Source organism: Bemisia tabaci, chromosome 5 (assembly GCF_918797505.1).
Source record: "Bemisia tabaci chromosome 5, PGI_BMITA_v3".
In the NCBI taxonomy this organism is placed as follows: domain Eukaryota; kingdom Metazoa; phylum Arthropoda; class Insecta; order Hemiptera; family Aleyrodidae; genus Bemisia; species Bemisia tabaci.
The window spans coordinates 52,271,328-52,289,382 of record NC_092797.1 but is presented as its reverse complement, the minus strand read 5'-3'; the positions used below and the strand labels follow the sequence as shown (position 1 = coordinate 52,289,382).

Here is an 18,055-nt window from a genome sequence, read left to right as displayed (position 1 = left end):
CTGTTATCTGCACTAACAGTTTAGAAAATTGGGCAAAGAGTATCTTCTAAAGGTTCTATCACTCCAGATTTATTCCACTTTATCATCATCATGTAACAAGCCTTTGGTTTTAGTCGTCAAGTGTCTTACCTACAATTATTATTTTCAGACCTTCAACGATCTTTAAGGTATAGTACAGTCTTGTCGATAACATGGATCCTTCACTGAGTAGCACAGATAGGCAGTCCCTAGGAAGATGATGCTTGTTGACCTTGATGAATCTCACCCTGGCATTGGACTTGGGTAAACCTCTAACTGTCCACTCCAATAGCAACAAATAAAAGCCTTGGAAGCAACGCTTTATGTCCAAGGTATGCAAACTTTTGAAAATTTCACCGGTAGTTTTCAAGACTGTGCTCTTCATATCGCTGTACATCTGCCTCTATGCTCAAATCAAGGACACTGCAAAAGTGGAACCACCTTAAGTTCTCTGTGGAATTTGCGAAAATCTGAGACATAGACACAAGCGATTGTGATGTCAGCTAACGCAGGTTTTAAGTCACGGTTGGTTCACTTTAAGGTGGTTCGTGTAACCCATGAACAAGCAATACATGGTAGCAAGGATTTTTAGTGTCCACGAATGAAGTTCTGAACTGATGGATGGTCAACTTAAAAGTGATTCATGGAACGAACACTTGAAATATCTTGATACTTCAGAGTTCGTGATTTTTTTATTTTTTTTTCTGCAAACAAACAAAAAACGGTATCAAGGGTTCATTTTTTTTTCAGTTTTTAATTCATTTATTCATATTTACCAGTATACAAATAAACGCAGGATTTTCGACTAATGTCATACATCTCTGCTTATCTACATAATACTTAGATTAATAATTGATGATTAATCTACTTGATAAAGGGTTCATTGTGTCTTGAAGAAAGATTTCAATTGATAGATAGTTAACTCAATAGTGACTCATGGAACCCACAAACAAATGAATCACTGTAGCAAAAGATCGTGATGGAGACAAACCCAGTTTTCAGAAGGTCGATTTAAACTCAGGTACTTACCTGCGAAATCGACTAATAGCTGAAAGATAAAAATAAGTCTTTGTGGGATTCTTTTACTAGTCTTTAATTGAAAAAGTATGATAGCTGCTGTGCATGAGCCTTACGAATCATTTTAAACCCAAAAATTGGCAAAATTCAGAGAAATGAATGCAGACTAGTTGTGTTTGTTAGTCTGTGTGAGGAAAAAAACCTCGCATTCGATACAGAAATCGATAGCTGAATCGAATGCAAGGTTTTTTTCCAAACCCTATTCTGCTTTCATTTCTCTGAATTTGGCAATTTTTGGGTTTAGAAGGATTCTTTAGGCTCATATGCAGGGGCTAGGTATTGTCCTTTTTTTGCTGAAAATTCAAAATCTGCTTAGATTTTTGACCTAATTGATGCGATACATCGCGTGCCAGTTCGATCACGTCACTTGAGCTTGACGAATCACCTTAAGTGCCAAAACTGGGTCTTTCGTAAAAATTTATTCTATGAAATAGTATCATTGAATCATTAAAAATTGATAGGTTAAAGCCAGAATAACAGGTTAATTTTTGGTGCTCATGAAGTGTGAATGGGATGAATCCATTAAAAAATTTGCTGTGTTGTAGTCTAAGAGAAAAGTTTCTCAGTCCGTTGATTGGTTCTTTTTTCAAGTAGCAGTATCTTTCCAAACCTTTTTCATCACATTCAATTCTAAATTATTCAAAATTTGTTTTTTCAGGATTTTATGTGGCCCTCTCCGAACTTGTAATGTTCTTCATCAGAATCCCCAACTCAAAGTTTTCTATTCTAAGGCCAAGAGGGAAACTTTTGGAACAGCTCGTCTGCTACGCCTCCAGCCTCATCAACAAAATGACAAGCAGACAAATGTTCATCCGACTCAGTGAGGGTGCAGAAACTTTCAGCGTAAACTTTGAGTTAGTGTTTGAATCACTGAATATTCAACGTAGTTTCAATCTCAATCGAAGATGCACTGAAACCATCGGAGACTTAACGCTCCGTATCTCGAGCAATGTTGAAAAGAGCATTACCTACAAGGTGGCAAAGAAAGTGAAAAAAGGGGAAGAGATAGAGATGCCAGACATCAATGTCAAGGTGCTGAATGGAGGCACTGAAGTTCCACCAGAGCTGACTTGTAACAATGTGTTTTTTCAAAAGGAGAGCCCAAATTTAAGCGCTAGGATATTAGGTACTGATTACAAAATTATTATCAACCCGCCATGGATAAATAGTCTAGCGATTCCTACTACATTTCTTGTTGGATTCCCAGTGTATCCAAAGAAATTTGATGCAAGCTTTACGAGCAAAGAAGAGTGCGATTTTGTGTGGTCTATCTCCACTGTAGACACGAAAAAACATCCCTCTCAGTGCTCATTTCAGCAAACTGGAAAGGGATTCATATATTTACCAGCGCCATCAGACATCGGACACTATGTGAAATTGGATTGTACACCCAAGGCGGGTGATCGAGTTGGTCCCTCCGTTTCGCTTGTCTCACAAAAGCGTGTAGAAGCTGGACCAGGGACGTGTCCTTTTGAACTGAGGCACAAATTTACATCCGAAATTTTACCATGTAGCAGGTATGTCAATTTTGAAACCAATCTTGCTTACATTATCCTTAAGAAATTTTCAACCGATCACTCACCACTGATGTAACTTAAATGCTGATTCGCAAAATTTTCTTTCTCTTTTTTTATCTTTAGCTTTTATTTTCCTGGCAATAAATTATTCTAAGATGATTCCAGGAAATCGTTTTCCTCTGATGAAATGGATCAAACAGCATTGTAACGTATTTTTGTGGGGAATTTTTAAACTGGTAATATTTGAAACATTTTCTTGAAGGGAAAAAAAAATCTAGCAAAATTTCACATACCTAGGTTGTCAAAATAGTCAATTGTTTCTCCTATCAAAATAAAATTGACAGAAAGTTAGTTACATGACGTAATGAGACAAGGAAGAAGGACCAAGCGTAGAATGTATTAATTCCTTTGTCTTTGCTTTCAGTTTTCGAGTAGTATCTTACAACATCCTTGCAGATTTGTATGCAAAATCAGATGTGGCTCAGAACTCTCTGTTCCCTTATTGTCCAAAATATGCTCTGGAGATAGATTACCGCAAGTTACTGATTGTCAAAGAACTAGTTGGTAAGATTTTTCAGATCATTTTACCCAGAAGCATTAACCATGCAATAGTTGACGTTATGTCACTGGTGCTATGTCAAAAACTCAAACAGTTTGAAAATATTATAGCATGAAAGATTACAAAAAATCTATTTTAAAATAAAGATGGAGCATTCAATATCCTTATAAAATCTAGAGTACCTTTATAGCGAGAGTATGGACAGATCGCTTGATGGAGGGCTTAGGGCCCAAAAGTGCAGCCACCCTTCTGAGCAACTTCTAACACACAAAATTTCACTGCCAGCCTACAGAGTTCAATTCTAACCAAGATGGCCAAGAATGTACATAAATGAGCGTTCCTTTGCAAAAATAAGTAAATTTATGCTAAAAGTAAGCCAAATACATGCTTTATAAACGGCGGTTCGTAACAATTGTATTTAAAAATCGCTCTGGACATTCGAAATTCATAGGTTGGCTGCATTTCTGGGCCCTAACTTCATTCACGGAGGCATCGGTGAAGGCCTGATGGATTTTCGGAGTTTCACATCTGTCCATACTCTCGCTATACAGGTACTCTAATAAAATCATTTTCAATGGAAGATTATAAAATCGTAGAATTTTGAATTGTTTAACAAGAAGTAAAAAAAGTATTTTTTCAAAGTTTTTGGGGGATCCTGAGTATTAGTATTAGTATCAGGATCCTTGGTCTCTAAATATTTCCTTCCTTAAAATTGTAGAGAGCGTAAGAAATGCTTCAAGAAAAATGACGGAGCTTTACCGCTTTTTCAAAGTGACCTGTAACCCCATATTCCCCACATCCGTATTTAATTTTTACCCTATTGTAGACAAGCTTTCTGTTTCAAAAACTATTTTTGTCAATATCTATTCTTCATTTGTCCATTCCAATACACAATAAATAATTAAAATTCAACAGTGCTACCCGTTGTCAAAAGACAGTCTCCATGGCAACCATTTGTTCTGGGTCAGTATCCTTCCAGCAACCATCTATTGGATTGTGATGAATCAAGTTGCCATGGCAAAATTATTGTCTTTGTCTATGTAAATATTGAGGAGAATCTCTCTCCTGACTCGAAAAATAACAAGAATTCTATCTCCTAGCCAGCAATTTTGGGACATATTTGTCCAAAAATTCTGCCAAAAAGAAAAAAAAGGAAACCCTTTTTTATGAAGTGTCCCAGTGTCCTAAAAATGAAACTTTTTAACCATCTTCCCTATGAAAACAGTGTAAACATGAGCCACAAGACATGGTAAGAAATCAAGCTGTACAAGCTTCCTCATCAAAATTTCTTGTACATTGGTTAAATTGAAAAATTCCAAATTCAATCCATGAGACAGGATCAACACAAAAAGAAAAAAAATAAGTGTAAACTTTTGAAATTGGCAAGCAGAAACGGATATAAAGTAATCGCTTAACAGAGTTTAAGGTAACATGATTGCACCTACATCAAGAAAGAAAGAAGTTAGAATATCGATGGCGAGAGTGCGGCACCTAAATTGTGATGTTTCAGAATCTACTAGCCTAGTTTATTTTTTTTCAAAAAGGAACAAATCAACTTTATAGCTTGAAATTTGTACAGACTCTGTTCTACTAACAGAAGAAAAATCAAGGAAGTTTTCAAGAAATTACATTAACTAATTTTCCAATGATAAAATGAAGTCTGACAGGAAGTCTGCAACATTACAAATAGAGATTGCACTTTGGCCATCAACAAAGTAACTCATTTTTGTAATTCAAACTCCCTTCTCCACAAAAAACCACAGTACACTTGAGTTTAAGTGAACACGGGAGTGATTTCAGTTTTAACGATGGAAAAATTTTCCTAGTGCGCCGAATTTTTTTTTACCAGTATCTTAGTTTTGTATGTAAAAGGAGAGTGGTAATTTCGTAAAATTCTAATAGTTTGTCAAATGCACAAAGTTCTCAGTGGGCTATTTTACCCTTCTTGATTTTGGTTTTTTCTTCGGGAGAGAGTTTTGATTGACTGATTGTAAACTGTAAACAGTGGTCTCTCACCAATGAGTTTATTTTGTACATTTTCAGTATGCCTAGCCCCGTGAATACTTATCGTTTTTCTCGGTTCATTCTGAAGGGAATGATTCTATGCTCTCCTTATATAATTTATACATTACGTCTTTAAGTTTGTGCATTGTTTCTTATTTTTTTTTTCTCTCTCTGCGTTTTCAGGTTACAACGCGGACTTATTATGTTTACAAGAGGTCGATTTGAAAGTATATCAAAGCGACCTTGAACCAGTATTCAAATCATTGAAATTCGAAGGGGTCATTACAAAAAAAGGTGCGCAGGTTTCAGAGGGTGTTGCATGTTTTTACCGCTCATCTCGATTCAGGTAACAACATAAAAACTCACAGATTTCTTTCCATTTTCAGAATAAACCTGATGTAGCTCACTTTTTTGTCTGATATAATTTGTCGACAATCTTGAGTGTAAAGTCTCTTCCATTTTCAGCTCTCATAATTGTGATGAAAAATAAATTGTGCAAGATCCACCAGGATCCATGAAACAATCATAAAAGCATTTGTTTTCATAATAGTTTAACTTCTGTGCTTGTAATGCCACAAAGAGTCTAATCATAGCAATTTTTTTGCTCGTAAAGAATTCATTCAACGAAAGATTTATTCTTTTAAGGATCGTTTGGGTAATTCTACGAAAGCTGTCCAATTTGACCTCCCAAAAACTTAAAATTCAACTGTGTTATTTTGGATTGAAAGTTTTTTCTCTTAGTACGTCTAGAAGACACGATCGTCACACTAAACATCCGATGCGGTGCGACGGTCGTGACTGTGACGGTCGTGACAAATTTTAAACAAAAACGGCGGGTGTACTCAACAGCAATGAGGTACAATATCGAAAGTTGGTAAACTTGTAATTAGTACGAAGGACCATAAAGTGGGCACAAAGATTTTTCAGAATATCACGCTTCATAAAATAAAAGGCGTGACGGTCGTGATGCAAAGAAAGGTTCAGAAGAAAGGTTCTAAGCACCTACACTTACCTTTCAAATCGTGGTAGAATTTTCAAAATGACTTTCACTTCACTTGTACACTTTCAAATCACTTTTGCAACGATTTAACCGCTTCTAGCGACCGTTTTGACAAGCAAAAACACAGGACGGCCGTGGCGTGAAACTGAATGACAGCATATTTTCGAAATATTTTGGGTGGATGACAAATTTTTTTGTAATTAAATGCATTGTTTACTCAACTGCAAGTATTTTCGATGAAATTAGTACAAAAATCAGAAAAAATTTTCAGACCAAAAAAAAGTCATGAGGTTGTAAACATTGCAACCTATCAATCATGACAGTGACGGTCGTGACATTTTAAGGAGTAAAAGCTGAAAATGAAGCTTAATCGATCAATTTACACAATTGTAATGGTTATAATTCGTTAAAAACACGCATTTTCCATCACTCTTGGCGAAATGTGAGACTTTTTATCACACATTTTACAAATAAAACGATCAGGACTGGAATTGGACAGTTTTCGTAGAATCGCCCATTTATCTGAGTACTTTTGACTGTCACAATATGATCAGTGGCAAAATCATTACAACTTTGTGGTGGATTTATGTATTTCTGATCCTACATGCTTCAATTGATAGCAGAAAAATCAATTATATCCTTGAATCGTAAATCAGGGTCAGGTGTCAGTTGGACGCATTTATGTTAAAAGGAACTAGAGACGGGTTGGGAAGATGGGGTGTGCCCGTTTGAGCTGCATAAGAAACAATGTAAAAGTGAGTGAGATTTCTTTTGGCGAAATGGGAAAGTGGGATCTTACATTAAATCAAAAAGAACTAAGCGACAAAATATGCCAACTCATGAGCTGAGGGCATGTGACAAGAGAGTTGTGGATAGGGCTCATCAGTTAAAAAGCCCCAACTTGGATCTCCTCGTCGTCCCCAATCCTGATTACAGTCATTCTTACAGCCCTTGACTAACGAGCACACTTCTTCTTTACCACCTGTCTCTAGTTCCTTTTAGTAGAAATGTGTCCAGTTTACCAATGAATGAAATATGTATGTACACACTTTTTAGCACTCACTAGCTCAAGTTTTGTAATGAGATGCATTTGGAAGCTCCAACTCCATCATCAGGCATCGTAGCTGTAACTTACTCGTAAACTTTGAAGGAAAAATGACTGGGGAAAAAATTAGTATTCTACACAGGAGTCAAAGTATTGGTTTCCCTTTGTAAAGTTTTGTTTTAAGGATGTAAAGTTCTATTTCAAGAAGAAAAACAGCTCTTTTCGAGTCAAATGAGGTTTCAAGTCCTATACTAAAGCTTAAATTGTAGATCCTGTGTAATTATTTCCTGAATTTGAGAACAATTTTCCATTTTTTCACCTGCATATTTTCAGTGTATTTTCTTCGAAAAATACATTATTGTTTAACAATTAATCTTTTGCCTCTATTTTAGAATAAGAATCATATTTTTTCCCTGTCTCAAATTCTTTCTTTGCCAACAAATTTTACAGTTTAGAGGACAGTCACAGAGTAATTCTAGGGGAGGAGATAAATGATCATCCCTGTTTCTCTCCCATCCTGAGCAAATTGAACGAATACCCAGCCCTGAAAGAAAGAGTCTTAGCTAGAACAACCACTCTACAGGTAAAACTCTTCATATTACTTTTTTACCTCTAGTTTCACTTATAATTAATCTGCATTACCAAATAAGGAACTTGTGGCTTATTTTGGAACCAGTGGCAATTTTGCAAGTTGGCAACACTGTTTTTCCTCTATTTAAATTAATTAAAAATATCGATTTCATTTGAAGCGAACTGCCTACTTAAGAATCGATTGTTTTATATACATTTAAATGACAGTGCTGCCAACTTTTAAGAATTGCCACTGTTTGGAATCAAAGTATAAGTCATTAGTTTCCCCATACGGACACATGCTTTTATAGAAAAAAGAACATCGTAAGCCAATATCCGGGTTGCCACAGTCAGGGAATTTTAAAAGGTCAGGGAAAACCGGGAATTGTCAGGGAAAATGACAAAAATGTCAGGGAAAATTTGTTAAATCACCTTCATTTGCTTTTTAGAAAGGGTTTAAGATTTTGAACAATAAATTTTGCCTGAAAACTATTTTCAATTATGCCTTCTTAACCATCCGTCAGATCTTCAATTGTCAGGAAATTTCACCAAAAGGTGTCAGGGAAATCAGGGAAATGTCAGGGAATTTCATTTTCTAAATTCTGTGGCAACCCTGCAATACACACAGTAAAATAACTACTCAATCTGGGGAAAGTCTGCTGCAAAAGATCAAAGATCAAAGACGAAAAATTGAATGAAAAAGAAAGATAAAAATGGAAAGTTTTGAATACTCACAAACTCATTGTCACTGGAAAAAAGAAAGCACAGGGCTTTGATTGTTTGCTGTTATTGCGAAAAAGAAACTGGTTTTGAAGTATTACTCTGATTACTGGTTTTCTCGTAGTTAGTTTGAGTCTGGCAATAACTGCGAGTCGACAACTCATTTTCTTTCCTTTTCCCGGTTGAACGTAAGTTTGTAACTATCTCAAAACTTCCTGTTTTTCTTTATTTAATTTTTTGTCTTTGATCTTTTATCTTTTGCAGCAGACTTTTCCCAGGTTAAGTTGTTGCTTTATAGCTTTTCAATATTTTTTAGCAGAGACAAACAGTAAACTTTTGGCAAGTGTCTGATGTCTAGTTAGTGAATAATCTTCTAAATCTTAGGATTCAAAAGATTGCAGCAGGCTGGTTAAAATATTGTATAGATTTTTCTATGTTTTATCTTCATTTACAGCTCAAATATTATTTATTTATTTTTTTCTTCGTAATTGTGCCTTGTTAATTATTTGAGGAAGCAAAATGTTAAAATATTGATGAAACTATGATCAACGTACCTTCTGTGTTGACCTGTTTGATTAGTGACAATTTTCTGAGAGTGACAATTTCTAAATTGGAATGTCTAGGAAAATTTGACTTTTACTTTGAACGAAAATTTTTCTTGTCTTGAGATTATCAACTCTTGTCTCTGTTAAATGATGATGGAGGTGTTGTCTTTTGAAAAACTCGGTATATAGGCCCCTCCATCCCATCATTAATAAACTTTGGAGACCCCCTCATGAAATATTACATGAAAGACTTTACTCAAGGATTTGTTGTGTGTTTTAAGGTTGAGTTTCCTGGAATCATACCAATTCAGGATTATTTTAAGATAAAATTTGTCCATGTTTATGTGTGGGTTTCCCTCTTAAGTGCATCCTAAAAAAATGCTCTAAAATGTTATACTTTTTCAGGTTTTTTTTTTTTTTTTTTTTTTTTTTTTTTTTTATATCAGGGACACTCCCCTTCTATCTTTATTATCGTATTTAAATATTACATATATTACATAAGATAAGTATATAACATAAGATAAGTATTGTTAAAGATATTTAGGCATATAAATAACAACTTAATTACTTGATATACGATAAAAGGACGGCAAATATCAAGGATATATCCATCGCCCAGGTTAGAGATGTATAAAAAGAGTCTAAGTATTAATTAAGTTTACATTACAGATATATATATCACACATAAAATAGAGGCGTTTACGGAAGTCCCGAGGAAGAGGCCCCGGGACCGTCGGAAGACACTACATCGGGGAGAGGTTTACATATTTGTACATTGTTAGTCTTATCTTTATAATATTTATTCTTATTATCTAAAATATTTTTTATATAATTATATCCTTTATGCCAAAATTCCTTATTTGCCAACATTACATCTAATAAGTTATCTTTTGTGATCTTATTATTAACTTCGTTTTCTAATTTCTTTAAATTGTCCTTATTTACAAAACAGTCAAAAAATGCATGTGCAGGGGTGTCAATTTGGCCACAAGAACATAGGGGTGAATCAATGATTTTTCTTTTTTCCAAATAATAGCCAAAGGAACCATGACCTGAAATAAATTGTGTAACGTAGAAATCCGGAAATCCGTGGTCTCTGTCCAACCAGGCATCTAAATCCTTAATGACTGTTTTGATCCATTTGTTTCCAGTTTCATCTTTCCATCTTGCTCTCCACTTCTTTCTAATATCTGAATCAACTACTAATCTATCCTCTTTCTTGGCAATTCTGAATTTTAATTCAATCAACAAATCAATTGGGGGTACCCCAGAGATGACATCTTGAGCAAAGTTAGATACTTTTTTTTCAGGTGCTTGTGCTCAAAGTCCTTGATAGGCCGAACCATCGACTGATAGTTGGAAACACACACTTATATTTCCAGCCAGCTGCTGATCACATCCGTCTTCTCCAAGCAGGATTATCAATAGCGTACATTAATGATGTTGTTAGTAAAATCAAACTTTCGGTAAGAAATATTCAGTTTTCATCTATTAATTACTTATATTTTTTGATCCAGTCAGCATTCCAGGTTTTTTTATGTTTTATTAACTAAACTAAATACAAATGAGTCAGACACAGAAGTATATAGTTGTGCAGTAATTCATGTATAGATCAACTGAATTCATTTTTTGCATTTGGGCGCAGTTTCATTGGAACTTGGTCATGAACACTTCATTTTTATTCAGTTTACCAAGCCAAACGACTAAGAAAATATCCTTATACTTTTCACTGAATTTTCTTGATTTTAACAAAGAGGTTCTCTATTTTTCCTCGTGGTAATCTGCTCAACTACACATCTGTTCAAAATAATCTGTCTGCGGTAATTTTGAAACATTGCGACAGACTTGCCTCCTCATGCGAAAATGGATTCAGTAGTACTGGGATGGTTTTATTTTTAGGTATTGATAGGTATCAAAATTTCTACAAATTCCATTTGCAAGATTACTCATTCATTTATTCAGTCTCCCTTCCAAATACAACCTACTTATACATGCAAATCCTTCTATTAATTAGAAAATTTGTTGATATTACTGTTTTTCTCCTTATAATTCTTAATTGTTTTCTCTTAGGACCCACACTTGACGACTTCTGTGATATTGTGTGGTGATTTCAATAGCACTCCGGATTGTGGTGTTTACAAATTGATGACCGAAAAACATGTGCCTGTTGATTATCTTGACTGGAAAAGCCGTAAGTTAACCGATTTTAAAGTAAATGACTGACATGAGTTCATTACCCAGTGCATGCTTTTGAAATTGCTTATTTGTGATTTTCCATACACCATTTGCCTAAGTGCAAGTTTAACACAACAGATGCATTGCAAACTTTTATCGACCAAGTTTATTCAACAGCCGACCAGGAATCTGTAATTTATCTGTATTACAAATTGATTTCAAAAAGCATTTGACCTGACAGACCATGAAATCCTTTTACATAAACTTAAATACTATGGACTGGGTGAAAAAAAAAGTCTGAAATTAATGAGATCGTACTTAACAGCATGAAAGCACGTAAGTCAAATAAAATACAACCAACATAATTATGTGTCGAGTGAAAAACAATCTGAATGTGGCATTCCGCAAGGAGCAATCCTTGGATCATTATTATTCTTGATAATTATTAATGATTTACCGGATGCCCTAAGAAATTTTGCTGTGTTCCTATCAATAGTAATATTCGCAGATGATACAAACATAATAATCAAAGGGAGAAACATTCTAGAAAAACTATTTTGTGTTTTCAAACTTTTCTTAGAATGGTGCAGGGCAAATAAGATTAACATTAATTTCCAAAAAACACTTATTATAAATTTCAATCCACACTTGTTATACTTTGATAACTTTAGATTTAATGACATCTCTATTCAAATCGTAAACAGTAGTCGATACCTGGGCCTGAATATTGACAATAGGCTCACCTGGACAACCCATATAGTTATTATTGGAAAGAGACTGAGTAAACAAATATTTATCCTAAGAAACCTGGCGAAAATTATGGATAAGAAAACACTCATGACCTATTATCACTCAAACTTCCAATCTATCATTCTATACAGCATAACTTTTTGGGGTAATTGCCCAACTGCCGAAAACATATTATTATTAAAAAAAAGAGCTCTACGAATCATTGATGGGAAGCCATGGAATCATCCCTGTAGAGAGTCGTTCACGTTTTAAGGTTCTGTGACACGGGTTTTGGTATCATGTCACATTTTGAGAGTTGGTTGAGTTTTATACGGACTGACACATCCAAAAAAGTCCTTATAACGCACACTAGAAATAGCAAGGGTTGTGGGAGAGCAGAAATCGAACAAAAGAGTTTTTGGGCCGAAAGTTTGTATTAGAGCGAATTTGGAAGAGAGTTAAGGTTTCACTAAGATGGAAAATTCACACTCGTGCCAGAAGGGCAAGAGAGGGCACATATGTACATATGTCAAGTTACATACACATATGTCAAGTTGGTAAAATACCATGAGGAAGGGGCAGCACACGCTTTTATAAACTTGGTGATGTCACGAGTGGCAAGACAGGAAGTTAATATGCAATTAGCTGGCTATAATCAGTGGAACTATCTGTTGCAAGTCTAGTCATTAATTTAATAGGTGATGGCTGGAAGATAAAAGTGAAAAGATGAAAAGTGGACGAAATCCAGCCATCCCTAATGACTAGTTTGAATTTGAATGAAAAAGTTAGAAGTTGAAAGGAAAATTTTGAAGTTAAGAAACTTAAGGTTACAGGTAATGCAGTACCCGTGACAAAGGTTTAGAGTGTTGACAGTCCTGAATGCATGTATGTACGAATTAATAACAACAGCTTTGAAAAAGGGACATTTAAGTCAAGAGGGCATGTTTCCAACCTACCAGCATGATACAAGGCACAACTTTCACAGGAAAACCAGTCATGTAACGAAAAAAGATAAATACCTCATGAAAAGCATTGCCCTAAACCTCTTTAACGCTCTTCCGGAACCCCTAAGGTTACTATTTAAAGAATGAGGGATCGAAAAAATTTAGTTTTGCTCTCAAAGACACATTATTATGCTGTCTTAGATACACAATTAAAAAATTTACCGAACAACCTATTAATATACCCTAAAATACCAGAAAATTAAACCTCTTTTGTCACATGATTATACTTTATTTATACTTTTTTCTCCAAGTTATGCACAATGTAAATATTCTATTTCTTACAATGCAAATATATGGCATGTACCTAGCCTTAAAAAGGCTTGCAGATAAATAATACCATTTCAATTTAAATTCCAATTTAATGAAATTGGAATGTACATCAAAAATTCAAATCAAAGGTTTTAAGCAGGTACCCCTCCTACCTCCTCCTTCCCCCACCGCGCGCGCGCGCGCTTTAGACTGAGCTCAATTGTTTATGTTATTTCCTGGTAGAAGATGCGCTTTTCAGAACATTTTTATGTCTGAGAGAATTTTTCCATTTGTGACCGCATTGTTAAATTTATGACCTCTAAATTGCGAATTTTACTAGAAAATGAAGGCATCAAGGATGGGTTCTTTCCAGAATTGTACAAAAAAATACATATTGAAAGAAATTTTTATCAATGCTGAGTCGCCAAATTTGTTCATTAAGGTATTAAAAGAACACATTTTACAAAACCCTCTCTACACCTTGCAAGAGTTTTTAAATTTGTAAAATTACTCTTTTTTGTAACTTTTTCTAATGTGACTTGTATTGAGCCTTTCTGTTCAGGCTAATGTACTAATCTTCACAAATAAATAAATAAAAATAAAGAGCGACGCCAAGAATGGCACAATTTGGGCCAGAAGGGATTTTTCTGAAACCGGGCCCAAACGATACCTTATGATACCCTAAAACTCTGGTAAAAATTTTAGCTTGAGTATACGCACCGTTTTTGAGAAATGGGGGGGGCAAAGTTGCCAAATCACCATCATTCTGGACAGCATTTTTACAGCAAAAAGACGGGAAAAATGGACGAAAAAGTTACACTATTGATGGGTTTGGGCTGTAAATGTTCTTATTGAGCCCCCGTGCATGTAACTGTGTTCAGTTTCAAAAATTTTGGACTTACAGTGGTCCAAAATGGGGAGAAATCGTGGACAGATAAGGATTCTTTGTCAAACTTTTTAAAAATGGAAGTAAAATTGTTGGTCTCCTGCAGAGATCATGTGGAACAATGTTCTTATCGGTCTTCAATGCATTCATTTGAGTTCAGTTCATCAATTTTCATCGCACAATGGTCCAAAATGGGAAATCAGTGGACAAATTAAGATCTTCTGCCTAACTTTTTAAAAATGGTGTACGACTATTGGTCCCCTGCAGAGATCATGGGGAACAATGTTCTTATCAATGCATTCAATTGGGTTCAGTTTATCAAATTTTCATCGCACAATGGTCCAAAATGGGAAATTAGTGGACAAATTAAGATCTTCTGTTGAAATCTAACCTAACCTAACCTAACCTAACCTTTCCTAAATCCTTAGAAAGGATTTATTGTAAAGTATTATTCTAACTACAATTATTCTCTGACAACTAACTAGGACAAAAACCACCCAGTTAGCCGGATTTTAAGGATCCAAAAGCTAAGTTCCTCCTGAATTACCGTTTCCAGACCTCATTTGTTCAGTTCAAAACAGTGAACATGGATAGCTTTTATTGCCTACTAACTTATTTTGAATTTACACCTTTCGAATCTAGTGAAAAACCTCATAGTTTCATGTTATTTTTCAAAAATTTCAACAGAAGATCTTAATTTGTCCACTAATTTCCCATTTTGGACCATTGTGCGATGAAAATTTGATAAACTGAACCCAATTGAATGCATTGATAAGAACATTGTTCCCCATGATCTCTGCAGGGGACCAATAGTCGTACATCATTTTTAAAAAGTTAGGCAGAAGATCTTAATTTGTCCACTGATTTCCCATTTTGGACCATTGTGCGATGAAAATTGATGAACTGAACTCAAATGAATGCATTGAAGACCGATAAGAACATTGTTCCACATGATCTCTGCAGGAGACCAACAATTTTACTTCCATTTTTAAAAAGTTTGACAAAGAATCCTTATCTGTCCACGATTTCTCCCCATTTCGGACCACTGTACGTCCAAAATTTTTGAAACTGAACACAGTTACATGCACGGGGGCTCAATAAGAACATTTACAGCCCAAACCCATCAATAGTGTAACTTTTTCGTCCATTTTCCCCGTCTTTTTGCTGTAAAAATGCTGTCCAGAATGATGGCGATTTGGCAACTTTGCCCCCCCATTTCTCAAAAACGGTGCGTATACTCAAGCTAAAATTTTTACCAGAGTTTTAGGGTATCATAAGGTATCGTTTGGGCCCGGTTTCAGAAAAATCCCTTCTGGCCCAAATTGTGCCAAAAAACGGTCGTTTTTGGCGTCGCTCTTTATTCTTAAAGTTTTTATTAAAATGAAACAGGTCTGTTCCGGAAAAAAACGCCAGGGTTTAGATGATTACTTCTTGTATAAATTTTAGTGCTGGTCTGAAAATGACCTTAGTTTTTCCCTGTCCTTACCATTTCTCCAGAAAATCAAAACATTTCACAAAAACCAGACATTTTCGAGGAAAATTCAAGTTGCTGGGACATTTTTGCATGGAAGAAGGAAAACCAAGGTCATTTCCCAATTCAGGAGCCTAAAATACACAAGAAAACATATTACATGCCGAAATCATTTTCTCTGCTGTCTCTGAAAATGAGATTCTTCCGGTCAAATGTCCTTCTCTGCCATTCAAAGGGTAGAAATTTAAAAAACATACCCCATTGGCTTCTCTTTCCCTCTCATTAATCACAGTCCTTGAAATGCCAGTTTTTTTTTGTGGCTGAGACAGATACATTTGGAAATTTGCCTTCGAAAATGGTTTAAGAGCCAAATAAAAGCTCTTCAAGCAGTTCGGCCTTTGTGTGTAAAACACCTGAAGACAATGTGTTCATACTTAATTACAAAGTTTACATTTGTAAAAGGAGTTAATGTGTCTTTTAATAGGATGTGGATGTTGCCGGTTTAGTCTTGGATAAAAGTATGAGTATAGCACATGAGCAATTATTTCATTGAATTTTACTCATCTTCACCCATTCATGACTATCATTGCCCAAGAATATTTTACAGCTCTGAACCTTTTCATCAGATTTTCCCTTTACTTCTTTTATTTTCCATACAGAAGAAGGAGAACATATTGAAGGGCTTTCTTTAGAACAACCGTTCCCTTTTGCCAGTGCTTGTGGAACGCCAGAATTCACCAACTTCACTGTCGGCTTTGTGGGATGCCTTGATTACATTTTCTACCAAACGGATCATCTTGCTGTTGAACAGGTAAATGCTCTTCTACTTAAATATTGGAAATTACCTTGAATTATACTTAATTCATAGCGGAAATTAACTATGGAAGAATTGGAAAGGCGAGTTGCCGTTTGTATCTTTTGAAATGGAACCTCCCCTACCTCCCCAGTACCACAAACAGACAGAATTGCTGACACCACAGAAAATTAGGAGTTTTTGCAAAAACCATCCCAAACTCTATCCAATTTCGAAGCCATTAAATTTTTTAACCCTTTTCTATACACAGATCTTTCAAATGAACTTCTCCCTCTTGTATTGTTCAGCTGAATGGACCTATTTTTACGAATTTCCAAGGAAAAAACTTCAATCTGCCATAGATTTTTGTCTCATTGTTAGCTACTTAATGTTCCTTCAATTTACAACAAGGGTAAAGCCTACAGTCATCCCAAACCCAGCTCTCAGGCAGCAATGTTTAAGTAAAGCATCCATAAAACAGATAAGTCCTCTCTCAAAAGGCCTAATATGAATAGATTTCCCCTGTTTATTAATATGAAATTTATCTCATTTTCCAGGTGATCCCGATGCCTTCAAAAGAAGAAGTCACGCTTTATACTGCCATTCCCAATGTTGTTTTTCCTTCAGACCATTTAGCATTGGTAGCAGATCTAAAGTGGTTGTGATGACTGTTATTTCTATGTCAACTCAGCACATGTCCAGAAATTGGACCTGAAATTTCATAGGGCATTAGCTCTAAACTCTGCCAATTCAAATGTTACTATTGTTAGAATCTTTTTTCATCATCAGCTCTTGATAATGATAGACTGTGGCAGAGCCTAAGATGTTCAAGCGCTTCATGGAGTATTATCTAAAGAGCTGTGAGAAACTGAATCTCTCGGTCAAATGGACAGCTCTGATCCGAAATAACTTAAGTGCTTTTGACTTTGCCTAGTTCTCCCGACATTATATTTTTTATGCCAAAAACTAAGCAACATAGTGCCTTAAAGCTTTTGTGAATTTTCCTCAGATTGTCCAGAACGTAGCCACCCAATTTCAAGGTAGCATGTAGCATAGTTTTCTGTTAAGAAAACAATACATGATAGGAAATTCGGCAAGGTCTAATTCAGGGAAGCTAATTCTGGTTAAAGCTGTTTGAAACATGGTCTCTGTATCAGAGTGGATACTCGGAAACCCTTCTCCCTACGGGTGACACATAAAGCCAATCACGCACAGGTGTTGCATCCTCTCTCGTTCTCTCCTCCTATTATTGGGGTGTAGGCATTTTCACCTCAAAACTGCAGGATTGAAAAGTCAAGACCTCGTAACATTGTTTAAGAGTGTATCTAGTATGAGAATTTTTTATTCTCATTGCAATTCATTAAATTTTTCAAAATCTGCTTCAAAAAGTGTGTACCCTTCCATTGGAATGCATGGTATTTCAAACTGCGTGCTGCACGCTTCACCTCCAAATCTAGTATTGGAGTATAGGCTTCTGCACTCATGTGCAAATTACCTTGATACGTCACTCAGCGTTTTTTCAGGAATGACCTTTTTATTATTTTTTTTCCTGAAAGGTTCATATCAGGAACATTCTCAAACATTTTGGAATGAAGCTCATGATTGCAGAATAGTATATGGATCTCTTAAAAAATAATTTTTGTAATTGAATTTTTCAATCCTCTCATATTTTGTCAAGATGCTCAAGAATATT

General features: G+C 35.4%; 1 protein-coding gene across 1 annotated transcript; it reads left to right on the top strand.

Annotated features, from left to right (window-relative positions):
* Positions 1-210: 210 nt before the first annotated feature.
* On the top strand, positions 211-17,332 carry LOC109030624 (2',5'-phosphodiesterase 12-like). Its single transcript, XM_072300909.1, has 9 exons — positions 211-350; positions 1,754-2,612; positions 3,037-3,176; positions 5,359-5,521; positions 7,671-7,803; positions 10,366-10,521; positions 11,126-11,246; positions 16,229-16,380; positions 16,920-17,332. Exons 2-9 carry the CDS (start codon positions 1,783-1,785, stop codon positions 17,025-17,027), a joined length of 1,803 nt encoding a protein of 600 aa, XP_072157010.1. The 5' UTR covers positions 211-350; positions 1,754-1,782; the 3' UTR covers positions 17,028-17,332.
* The last annotated feature ends 723 nt before the right edge of the window (positions 17,333-18,055 follow it).